The 12308-nt window shown below is 36.4% G+C and overlaps 1 protein-coding gene across 1 annotated transcript; it reads left to right on the forward strand.

Moving 5' to 3' along the window:
• The first annotated feature begins 584 nt into the window (after positions 1 to 584).
• On the forward strand, positions 585 to 3863 carry LOC107615136 (uncharacterized). The gene is made up of 2 exons (XM_021110297.2): positions 585 to 3298; positions 3457 to 3863. The coding sequence occupies exons 1-2, from the start codon at positions 1090 to 1092 to the stop codon at positions 3810 to 3812; spliced, it is 2565 nt and encodes an 854-aa protein (XP_020965956.2). The 5' UTR covers positions 585 to 1089; the 3' UTR covers positions 3813 to 3863.
• The last annotated feature ends 8445 nt before the right edge of the window (positions 3864 to 12308 follow it).

Below are 12308 nucleotides of genomic sequence, written 5' to 3' on the forward strand. Positions count from 1 at the left end.
GGTTATGCTAGGTAACTAATGACTTTTTTGAACAATATGAACAATCACTAATTAAATAAAAACACATTATATCTTTAAATTATTCACCTAAATTTTAATATTAGAATAACCATCTGCACACCTAATAAAATAAACATCCAATATATTTATTGTTCATATTATTTAATATTTTTATTATTTACCTATATTTTTTTAATAATATTTATTTTAGATATATAATTTTTAGTTCGTAAAAACTTATATCCAGATGTCTGTAAAGTTAATAACAAAAAAATATTAAATATTAATTTAGTAAAAAATATTAAATCATGGAACTGATCAACATTACATGAAGATATGTGACTATGTGGGCCTTCACCTTTTTTTCCGCTTCTCATCTAGTTTTGTAGTTGCAACTGTCATGGCCGGCAAGTTGACTAACAAAAAGCAATTCATTAAGAAATGAAATCTTTACAATGTGAACAATTTCTCAATTAATTTGCGGTTTTTCTATTAAATTACAGCGGAAAACAAAATCAATTTGCATCATCTTTTGAAAAAAGTGACATACGCTCCGCTGCTAGCATCTCCCATTTTCTATAAAAAAAAAACAAGCACTGCAATTTCAACTTGCTAACCAAAAATTAATATCCAAACAATGTTCTTCCCTTCAATGCGACTCCTTTTCTTTTATGTATTCTTTGTGGGGCTTAAACCTTCATTAGCCACCAACATTTTAGGAAATGAGACTGATGTTATAGCATTGCTTCGGTTTAAAGAATCAATATCCAACGATCCATATGGAGTTTTAAGCTCATGGAATGCTTCAAGCCACTTCTGCAACTGGCATGGAATCACATGCAGCATTAAGCATCAAAGAGTGCAACAGTTGAGCCTTCAACAATGTCAGTTGCATGGCACAATATCTCCATACATTGGAAATCTCTCTTTCTTGCGAACTCTCAACCTTGCAAGCAATAGCTTCTATGGAGAAATCCCCGGGAGATAGGTCGTTTGTTCAGATTACAACAACTCTACCTCCCGGATAACAAACTGACAGGAGAGTTTCCTGTCAGTTTGGCTAATTGCTCGGAGCTAAGGCTTCTAAACATGTCGAGTAACAATCTCTACGGCCAAATACCAATGGAGATTGGCACTCTTAAGAAGCTTGAAAAGTTGAGTCTTAACAAGAATAACTACTCTGGAGAAATTCCATCTTCCATATGGAATATCTCTTCTCTAAGTATTCTTTCTATGGGTTATAATTACTTGGAAGGCAAGATACCTGAAGAAATTGGAAAATTAAAAAGCTTATCAGGTTTTGCCATTGGTGCCAATAAACTGTCCGGGGAGCTTCCTTCTTCGCTTTACAATCTGTCCTTGCTCGCTCTTTTCTATGCTGCAGAAAACCAGTTTCATGGCTCTCTTCCATCCAACATGTTCTCCAACCTCATCAGTCTGCAAGAGATTGGCATTGGAGGGAATCAAATTTCAGGTCCAATTCCAACTTCTATTTCAAATGCATCTTCACTTCAACTTTTTGATATTGGCTATTGTAGTTTTGTTGGAAAAGTTCCAAATCTAGGAAACCTGAAGGATCTTTATTGGCTAAATTTAAACTACAACAATCTTGGTAGTAATTCAGCTCTAGACTTGGATTTCATAACATCTTTGATTAATTGTACTGAATTGGAAAGTTTGGTTTTGTGTTCCAACAATTTTGGAGGTGTTTTACCCAACTCCATAGGGAATTTGTCAACTCAACTCACTGAAATTAGTCTTGATTTTAATCACATACATGGAACTATCCCTGAAACTATATGCAATAACATAAACTTAATTACCTTGAATTTGGAATATAACCACCTTACTGGGTTTGTTCCAAATTCTTTTGGAAAGTTTCAGAAAATGCAACTATTGAGTTTGGGTGCAAACCACCTTATTGGTGACATACCTTTCTCCTTGGGTAACCTCACTCAACTGGTTGAAATAAGAATTTCAAACAACATGTTGCATGGGAAAATTCCACCAAGTATTGGAAATTGGCAAAACTTGTTGTACTTAGATTTTTCAGGAAACAATTTTAGTGGTGCTATACCAGTGGAGGTTTTTAGCCTTTCATCCTTGTCCACAAATCTGAACTTATCTCATAATTCACTGAATGGCACTCTTCCTGTTGAGGTTGGAGCTCTTGGAAACCTTGGAACTTTGGATATCTCCAATAACTATCTATCTGGCCAGATTCCTATGACTATTGGAAAGTGCACAAGTATGGAATATTTAAACTTACATGGTAATTCTTTCAGTGGCATGATACCTTCATCAGTAGCTTCATTGAAAGGCCTCTCTCATTTGGATCTCTCGCAAAATAACTTGTCCGGATCAATTCCAACAGATATGCAGAGGCTTTCTTTTCTAACATATTTGAATGTGTCTTTCAATATGCTAGAAGGGAAGGTACCATTGGAGGGTGTATTCAAGAATGCAACTTCAATTTCAATTGTTGGTAATAATAAGCTTTGTGGAGGTGTCTTACAGTTACATCTTGCACCATGCCCTGCCAACGTTATGGCAAGAAGCAATCACCATAATTTGAAGCTAGCCATAATCATAATTTGTGTGGTTGTATGCCTTATTTTGCTTTCAATTGTTGTTGTTGTTTTCTTGAGCAAGAAGAAGAAAAGAACATCATCTTTGACAGCATCAACAAATCAGTATTCAATGGTGTCATACCAAATCCTACATCATTCAACAGAGGGGTTTTCTACCAGTAACTTGATTGGATCTGGCAGCTTTGGTTCTGTGTATAAAGGATTCCTTGAATCCGAACACAAGTTCGTCGCCATAAAGGTGATAAACCTACGAATGAGTGGAGCTCACAAGAGTTTCATTGCCGAATGTAATGCTCTAAAATTTATCAGGCATCGAAATCTGGTGAAGATTTTAACATGTTGCTCGAGCATAGATTATAGCAGCCAAGAATTTAAAGCATTAGTGTTTGAGTACATGCCTAATGGAAGCTTAGAAAAGTGGTTGCATCCTAGTGCTGAAATCACAGATAGGCTATATACATTAGACCTTACTCAAAGACTAAATATTGTTGTTGATGTGGCTTCTGCATTACATTATCTTCACTATGGATGTGAACAACCTATTGTTCATTGTGATCTAAAGCCAGAGAATGTGCTTCTTGACGATGACATGGTTGCTCATGTGACTGATTTTGGATTAGCAAGGCTTCTCTCAATGACTAATGGTGATCCTCATAATCAATCTAGCACAACTGTGTTCAAGGGAACTATTGGATATGCTCCTCCAGGTATAATCTGTTTCATCCAATCTTATAAGGACTTTTTTAGTTTAAATTTTTATTCTCTCCATTTTCAATGTTTTTAAAATAACTAAAAGAGGAAGTGAAAGCGAAAAACATAATTTTATTGTTTTCACTTTTTAAATGTTGGCATGTTGTTTTGACAGAGTATGGAATGAGTTGTGAGGTGTCAATGCAAGGTGATGTGTATTCTTTTGGAATTCTAGTATTGGAAATGGTGACTGGAAGGAGGCCAATGGAAGAAATGTTTAAAGATGATAACAATCTTCATAACTATGTGAAGATGGCATACTCAAACAATCTTCTAGAGATTATGGACTCAACTCTTTTGCCAAAACAAATTGGAGAAGAAGAAAACTACACAAAGAAGCTAACCATGTGTGTATTTTCTCTAATTAGAATTGGACTTGCTTGTTCAGTTGAATCCCCGAATGAAAGAATGAACATGGCAGATGTCACTAGGGAGCTAAATCTTACCAAGGATGTATTTCTTCAACATTGACATATAAATGAATGCTACTAAATAATGAGTACAATAACAAAGAATTGTGTCTAACTGATTTGGTGACCAATTTTTAGTGTATGCATAATATGGTTAATTTTTACATATGCACTGAATTAGGTAACACCATATCAACAAAACTCATGACCTAAATAGTCATCCAAAAGAACAGATGTAATTGGATGACGGTTTAAAACACTTTATACGGATCAAAATTAAAATCTTTTTGTTAACAAAGATAGGAATCAATTTTATTTTTATCAGCCTTTTCAAAAGTTGGAGGCGATTTTGGGAATTTACTAAAAAAACATATAACAAACAAAACACACTTATTGTCTGTTCATTTAATCACCTATTACGTGATTTATCATTGAATTTTTTTACTTTTATTGGTAGTCAACAGTATACATGTTTTATTTCTTTGTTTAAGGGTCACTCTATCTTTTATTCTCTGGTTACTACTTTGTAAAGAGGAAAATGGTTCTACATTCCTTTAGGCTCCGTTTGGTTGATGTAACCAAACGCTGCCTTATTGACTGGAATAACAAATTAAGAGTAAAGAACGTGAAAGAATTGAATTCTTTTGTTGATTATTGATCAATGACCAGATATTTATTACAATTATTAACACAAGTCAATTATTGATGAAAAATAACATTTTCTTTACTTTCTAATTTGTCTCTGTCAACATTAGGTATTCATCGCCATTGACATATTTATTGTGCGCTTCAACTTATTGCTATTAACAATTAGGATTAGGATATTCGATGAGCTAGGCAGCGTCCATATGGATATGAACGAGTTTGTATGTGAAAAGGTTGAAAAGAAGAGTACAAGACAAATAAGCAGATGATTGAATAGATGTATCAGACACAGAAACTCGTACATTCAACTGCGTATAATAGAATCAATCAATACAAGACAATAGATTTCTATGCCCCATATATATATAAGGCGACGTATGTGGTGCCCAAACCAAACGGTGACTAAGATGACCAAAGGGAGAATATCCAGTAGAAATGTGACGCGTGCCACCTTTGGAGTATGCTGACCATAGAAATTAAATTTTAATGTAGGGTAATTGTTTTAGCTTTGTGATAAATGTTAATTAAAAAGTTAATTAGAGAAACAGGTGATACGATGTAGTTGAAAGTCGTTTTGGGGCTTATTGTTTTTAAAAGAGAGTTCCTTCTCCTAGCGACGGCGGAGAATCGATAACAGCGATTGTGTACCACAAATCGAGCAGAGCATAAAGGAAGACGCGCCGGCATAGCAAGTGAGGAAGGAATTTGCATCGCTGACGGAGTGGTATAGTGAGATCGGTATCAAATCTGTCGTGGATGGCTTGGAGGTAGGGCTGGCAATGGTATCAAATCCTACCTGCAAATTTTATTATAAGTCTATTCTATTTGCGAATTGAGAATCTTTCAATCTTAACTCTACTCGCATCCTAAAATTCTAAACCCTATCCTATCCTACTTTATCTAATTTTTTTAAAGTAAATATAAAATTTAATTATTTTAAATTTTATACATATTAATAAATAAAAAATAAAAAATTAATGCTCTAAATTACTAAATTAACTAACTAATTTAATAGTTATTCATTAATTATAAGTCATTACATAAGAGAGATTGTGAGTTCAACTCTCACTTCCTTTATTATATACCTAATTTTTAAAAAATATGTGTTATATATAAGGTGCGAGTAAAGTAGGGTAGAGTACACCCTAAACCTGTATCCTATTCTACCTGCAAAAATACCCGGATCGTACCTTATCTTACTTACAATGGGTCGAATAACCTATTCTACCCAAATATGTTAGACCGAATTGTATACCCGCGAGTAGGGTATAAATTGCCAACCCGATTTGGAGGCTTCACAAATCAAGTAAGAGCCTTGGTAAACACATTTAAAATTTCCTTTTGAACATGCCATGTTAATGGGGTTCAACACAAATGTAATGGAACAAGGAATACTCTGGGTACAAGACATTTATTACTCGGAAGCATTGTGGGCGAAAAGTGGGATTTCAGGGGAAATGAGACATTCATTTACTCCATTTTTTCAATGAAAATATTTTGGTTGTGCCAAGGGACGAGAAATTTCTAAAAAATCATGATCTCTTCAGCTGTGTTTGTACTAGAATCATAACCTATTACTTGTTTTCTGGATATTTAGTTTTGATTTTTTTTTTTTTGAATTTTCAGATTAAGGTTGAATTTAATTTTTTTGTTATTTTAAAAAGATATTTTAGTCACAAATATAGAAAAACATAATCCAATCTGTTACCAACTGAGATAGTAAGGATTTTTTATTTCAATAAATAAATTAATTATTAAAATAAATAATTTAAAAAATATTTACCAAAATAAATATTTCTCTCTTATTTCGTTTACAGTGTAAATGAGATAATTTTGTACGTATATGTATTTATAAATAATTAAATATAATTTTTGAAAATAATTAAAAAATATTAATAATTTATAAATACATATATCTCGTTTACAGTGTAAACGAGAGAACATATATTTTGTTTATATAGTAAACAAAATATATGAAAATTGAAAAACTACACGTATCTCGTTTACATTATAAACGAGAGTATAAATGAAATAAGAAAAGGATGTTTATTTCAGTAAATATTTTTTAAATAATTTATTTTAATAATTATTATAATTAATTTATTTTTTAAAATAAAAAATTCAAATCGTAATGGTATATATGTCTACTTTTAATTATTTATAAAAGTATTTTGCTGTATATATTGACATAATATTTTTTGAAACAATAAATTTCGGTTAAGAAATAAATTTTGAAAAAAAAAAACTACGACTCATAAGTTGTTTATTTGGCTATAAATAAAAATCGTATTTTAACAAAAGTTGATTAATAATAAAAACGTAAATTATGAATAAAATTGACTCAATAAATAAATCAAAAAATTTAAAATAATAAATAATTAAATTATCCAAACTAATAGATTATAAATTAATGTTTTTAACTAATATTAATTTAAATAACATTAAATTTCTTAAATCAATGTAAAATAATTTTTTTTAAATCTTCATTTTACAGTAGATTTTATTCAAAAAAATCATAAATGTATAAGATTTTTTGGATTGAAGATAAAATAATTAGCAATAAAAATTGATAAATTAAAATATAAATCTTAAAAAAACATTATTAAAACAATTATACAAATTATAAAAGAAATTCTATCTTCTAAAATTTGAATTATTTCATACAAGTGTTACTAATAAAGCGCAAAGAAATTTATGCGACGTGATTTGATAAAAACATCAACCGTCTAAAAAAGAATTTAAATAAAATAATTTTATACGTGTTCTGGGGGTTATCTGAAACTGGAGGTCGATCTCGGATGAGATCTTCTGTATTGGTCGGAGATGGTGTATCCGGCTGACTGGTGGCGGCCGGAGCTGTTGTGTCCGACTTGTTGGACTTGCTGCACTGCTGATCCTTGGTCACCGGAGGGTGGGGGATACCTGCAAGAGACTCCGATGCTTAAGTTAGCATGGGTATTAAGCAGGTTTATTGTAGAATCAGAGTATGAGTTATACCTGGGTGCTCCAGTGTATTTATAGTAGTGTGGAGTGACCTTTCTGGAGATAAGATAGTTATCTTATCTTATCTTATCTTTAAGTGAGGTCATCTTATCTTCTAGGGAACCGCCTTTATCCTTCTAGGCTTTGGCTGCCTTTAGATTGGGCTGTGTCCCTCTATTTGGGCCCTTATTGGGCCTCTGTAGCGTTTTGGTCGAGCTCTTTGTGAAGAGGTCGGATAGTCTGACCTGAAGAGGTCGGTCGGCTTGTCGCTAAACATCCCGGGTCGGACATCTTGACCCAGGGTATGAACAGTGCCCCTGCTTGAGTTCGATCTTTCCGTGAGGTTGAGCTTCGATCTCTTTGGAAGTCGTGCTCAAGCAACTGTCTGGCTTGTTTCTTCATTGCCTTGCAATTCTGGCAGATTTTCTAGAGGTTTGGTACTTCACAGTCCGTCCTCTTTTGAGTGGTTGTGTGGGTTTTCTATCCTTGCCTTCTGGATCACGCCTTGCTTTAAGTTTGTGTTGACAACCCTCTGCTTTGGCGAAGTTATCCTTGTGGCTTGATATCCGGGCTTTTAGTGACTTGTCCAATGACTTTTTAGTGTTCTTTATATAGAACCTTTTTCAGTCTCGGATGACGTTCGTAGCCTTGTTTGAGATTGTGCCTTCTTTGAGTGGAGTTGTATCCCTTTTGGCTAAGCACATTTGAGCCTTAAGTTGTTTCTCAACCTTTTGGCTTGTTCTTTTTTGAGATCATACTTGCACCTCTTCTTTAGCTGACGTCGACCTGTATGACTTTGCCCCTGCTTGAGTTTGGACCTTTCCGCGAGATCGTGCTTTCGGAGCTTTGATCTCTTTGGAAGTTGTGCTCAAGCATCCTGACTTTGGTCGATCTTAAGTAGTTTCTCCTTGTGCGAGTTTGGCATTGCCCCTTTTTAGTTTGTTGAGAGGTCTTTTTAGCCTTCTTCCGACTTGTTTGTCTTCACTACTCGGGCTTTTTAGTCATAATCTAACAACTTTTTTTAGGTAGTATGGGGAACCTTTTTATAGTTTGTTTGGATAATTTTTTAGCGCCGTTCTGATCTGTGGTTTTGCCTTTTAAGTAGTGTCTTTTTTCAAGACTTTGTAGCTTTCAGCAAAGCATTCCTGGCCTTCCTCTGGCCGTTGCGAGATGTCTTTGTCCCCTTTGTGGATCTTTGTAGAGTGTCGGTACTTTGTTGTCCGACCTCTTTTGATCACTTCTGGTTTTGTCCACTTTCTGCTTGGTCGAGGTGGTCCTTTGGGGCTAACTTGTCCGACAACTTTTTAGTGTTCTTTGGTAGAACCTTTTTAGTTGGTCTGAACAATTTTGATAGCCTTGTCGTGGAACTATGGCTTTTTGGGCAAAGCTATGTCCCTTTTAGCGCACGTTTTTCGTTGGTCCGACTTCTCTCGTCGGTCCAAATTGTAGCTTTCGTTGGTCCGACTTCTTCTTGTCGGTCCAAAATGTAGCTTTCGTTGGTCCGACTTCTTCTTGTCGGTCCAATCTGTAGCTTTCGTTGGTCCGACTTCTTCTTGTCGGTCCAAGCTGTAGCTTTCGTTGGTCCGACTTCTTCTTGTCGGTCCAAGCTGTAGCTTTAATTGGCTCGGGTGCGACTTCTTCATGTCGGTCGCTTCTAAGTTATTTTTGTAATCCTCTTTCTTGGACTTTGTTCAGGTCTCTTTCAGGGATTACTTTTATAACTTTTATGTTTTGGGCCGACTTCGTCATGTCGTGCCCTTCTAAGTTATTTTTGTAATCCTCTTTCTTGGACCCTTGTCAGGTCTCTTTCAGGGATTACTTTTATAACTTGTTTGTTGTAGGAGACCGACTTCGTTAGGTCGATCTCTTCTAAGTTATTTTGTAATCCTCTTTCTTGGACCTTTGTCAGGTCTCTTTCAGGGACTACTTTTATAACTTGTTTGTGGGAGGTCAACTTCTTTGCGTCGTCCTCTTTCTAAGTTATTTTTGTAGTCCTCTTTCTTGGATCTTTGTCAGATCTCTTTCAGGGATGACTTTTATAACTTTTTAGTAGTAGGAGTCCAACTTCGTTATGTCGGTCTCCTTTAAGTTATTTTTGTAATCCTCTTTCTTGGATCTTTGTCAGATCTCTTTCAGGGACTACTTTGATAACTTTTTAGTAGTAAGAGTCCGACTTGGTTATGTCGGTCTCCTTTAAGTTATTTTTTGTAGTCCTCTTTCTTGGATCTTTGTCAGATCTCTTTCAAGGATTACTTTCATAACTTGTTTGTAGGAGGTCGACTTCTTTGCGTCGTCCTCTTTCTAAGTTATTTTTGTAGTCCTCTTTTTTGGACCTTTATCAGGTCTCTTTCAGGGATTACTTTTATAACTTGTTTGTAGGAGGTCGAATTCTTTGCGTCGTCCTCTTTCTAAGTTATTTTTGTAGTCCTCTTTTTTGGACCTTTGTCAGGTCTCTTTCAGGGACTACTTTTATAACTTTTTCATTTTGGGCTGACTTTGTCATGTCTGGCCCTTCTAAGTTAAAGTAATCCTCGTTAATAGGGTTGGCCAGACCTCTTTCCAGGGTTTACTTATAACTTGGGTTGACTTGGTCCGACTTCTTAACGTCGGCCAGTCTTTAAGTTATTATTTTAGCAATCCGTAAGACCTCGTCAGGTTTTTTTTGGATCACTTTCGATAACTTCTTACATTATTCTGTGTTTATCTTTGCCGATTTGTAGAAAGTGGTTGTCATTTCTAGATCGTCTTTTGGGTGAATCGCGTTTTCACCTTTATCGGACGATTGTCTTTATCGTGATCGTGCAGTGAAATTGTTTTTCACTTTCTGCCGATCTGTTGCTTTATAATCGGACGATGAATGCTTCAGATTAATGCGTCTTGGTATAGTAGTGAACTTTGTTTTCACTTTGTCGACCTTTGTCGAAATCAAACGATGAATTCGGTTTTCATCGTGGTCGGGTGGTGAAGTTGGTTTTCACCTTGCCGACTTGTCGCTTTGTAATCGGACGATGAATTTGGTTTTCATCTTGCTGACTTTGTCGTGATCGGGCGGTGACTTTGGTGTTCACCTTGCCGACCTGCCGTAGTCGGGCGTCTTGGTAGGAAACTTTCTAGGGAATCTGCAATCTTTTAAACAATAAAATGAAGATAAGAATGTGTACATGTTAGTACTTACCTTTCTAGGTCGGCAATCTTTTTGGATCTCGGCCTGGCGCCCTTTTTAGATTGCAGGCATGCCATGACCTTGGTAGCTCTTGCCCTTCGAGGTTGGACACTTTGTAGCAACCTTTCCCCAGTTCTTCCGAACAACTTGGTATGGTCCTTTCCAGTTGGCTGCCGACCTATTTTGATGTCATTTCGGATTAGGATGAGATCGTTGTTGCTAGATTACCTTCCGATTGTATATTGAGGCCATTTGACGTTTTAACGCCTCTTCCTTGATCCGACCTCGTTCTCGGGTTTCTGGAAGTAGGTCGAGTTCTTCCTTTTGAAGTTGGGAGTTGGCCTCTTCACTGTAGTGGATCACTTTGGGCGATCCTTCTTTGACTTCCACTAGGATCATTGCCTCCATTCCGTATAGCTAATCAGAAAGGTGATTCCTTCGTGGTGAAGTGTGGAGTTGTCCGATATGCCCAGAGGACTTGTGGGAGCTCTTCTGGTGGGGCTATAGGGAAGTTGGCATGCTTTTGATGTAAATCTTTGACTTTGTATTTGCTCCGAAGAACTTTGGTTCTTTCTACAAAAAGTTTGCATCTTTGATCGTTTGTTGTCACTTTTCTTTTGTCATTCGCCTTTGAGAAGAATGTGTGCTTTGCTTTAGGGTTTGGTTGCTGTTCCTGTTTCTTTTCATCGTTGCCTGACTTCTTTTGTACAAAACTTCTAGCTTTTGTTTTGACCTTTTGTTTGAGAGGTGTTCGGACTGTTTGGGTATATATTGTCGACTTCTTTTCTCTGTGTTCTTGCCCTGTTGTTGCCTCCAAAGGGTGCCCCTGGACTTTCGTGTGAGTCCTGGGGTTTCCCTTTTACTGCCAAGTCTGTCACTTGATGTTTTGCTGTTATTGTCCGAGTTGTTTCCTTATTTGCCCGAGTTGTTTGGTAGTAGCCCATAGTCGACCTATGTCTTTGAGATGTCTACTAAGATCCCGGACAGCATGTCTGATTAGCTGGATTTCATAGTTTTAATGCGTGTTACTGTGGCTGACCCTGAGTGCATCCCTTACACCGCCTTCGAGATCGATTTGTTGTGGTCTTGTAATGTAGCCCGGATGAGGCTTCTGTTATTGCACCTTGGTTGCCTAGTTTTAAAAATGTATCAGCTCGGGCATTCTGCTCCTGAGGTATGTGTCAGACTTCATATTCCCCGAATTGTCTGAGCTGTTGGTGCTGCCTGGTTTTAAAAATGCATCAGCTCGGGCATTCTATGTGTCGGACTTCATTTTCTCCGATTTGTCTGAGCTGTTTTCTGTTTTTGTCCAGGGTCCCCGAATTGTCCGAGATGTTATCTGGTTTTGTCCAGGGTCCCCTGAATTATCCGAGCTGTCTTCTGTAGGATTCTTCCAACTAAGTTTGTTTTCTGTAGGATGCCTTTTATGGGCTGGTTGGTCCGAACTCTGATAGTGTGAGCTTGAAAGTATGGGTGGAGTCGTTGAGAGGTGAGTACGAGGGCGTAGGCGAACTTTTTCTATCTTTTGATAGTTTAGTTCGGCCCCTTGTAGAGCTTTGCTGATGAAGTAGATGGGTTGTTGCCCACTTTCGTCTTCTCTGACTAGTGCTGAGGCTATTGACCGACTTCCCACTGCGAGGTATAATATGAGTTCTTCACTTTCCCATGGTCTGAAAAGAATGGATGGTTGCCCCCAAGAATTTTGAAATCTCGGGAGGCTTGTTCGCACTCCGTTGTCCTTTTCAACTCGTCCGACTTCTTTGGTGT

This window comes from Arachis ipaensis, chromosome B9, assembly GCF_059453495.1.
Source record: "Arachis ipaensis isolate K30076 ecotype BB chromosome B9, ASM5945349v1, whole genome shotgun sequence".
Taxonomy (NCBI): Eukaryota; Viridiplantae; Streptophyta; class Magnoliopsida; order Fabales; family Fabaceae; genus Arachis; species Arachis ipaensis.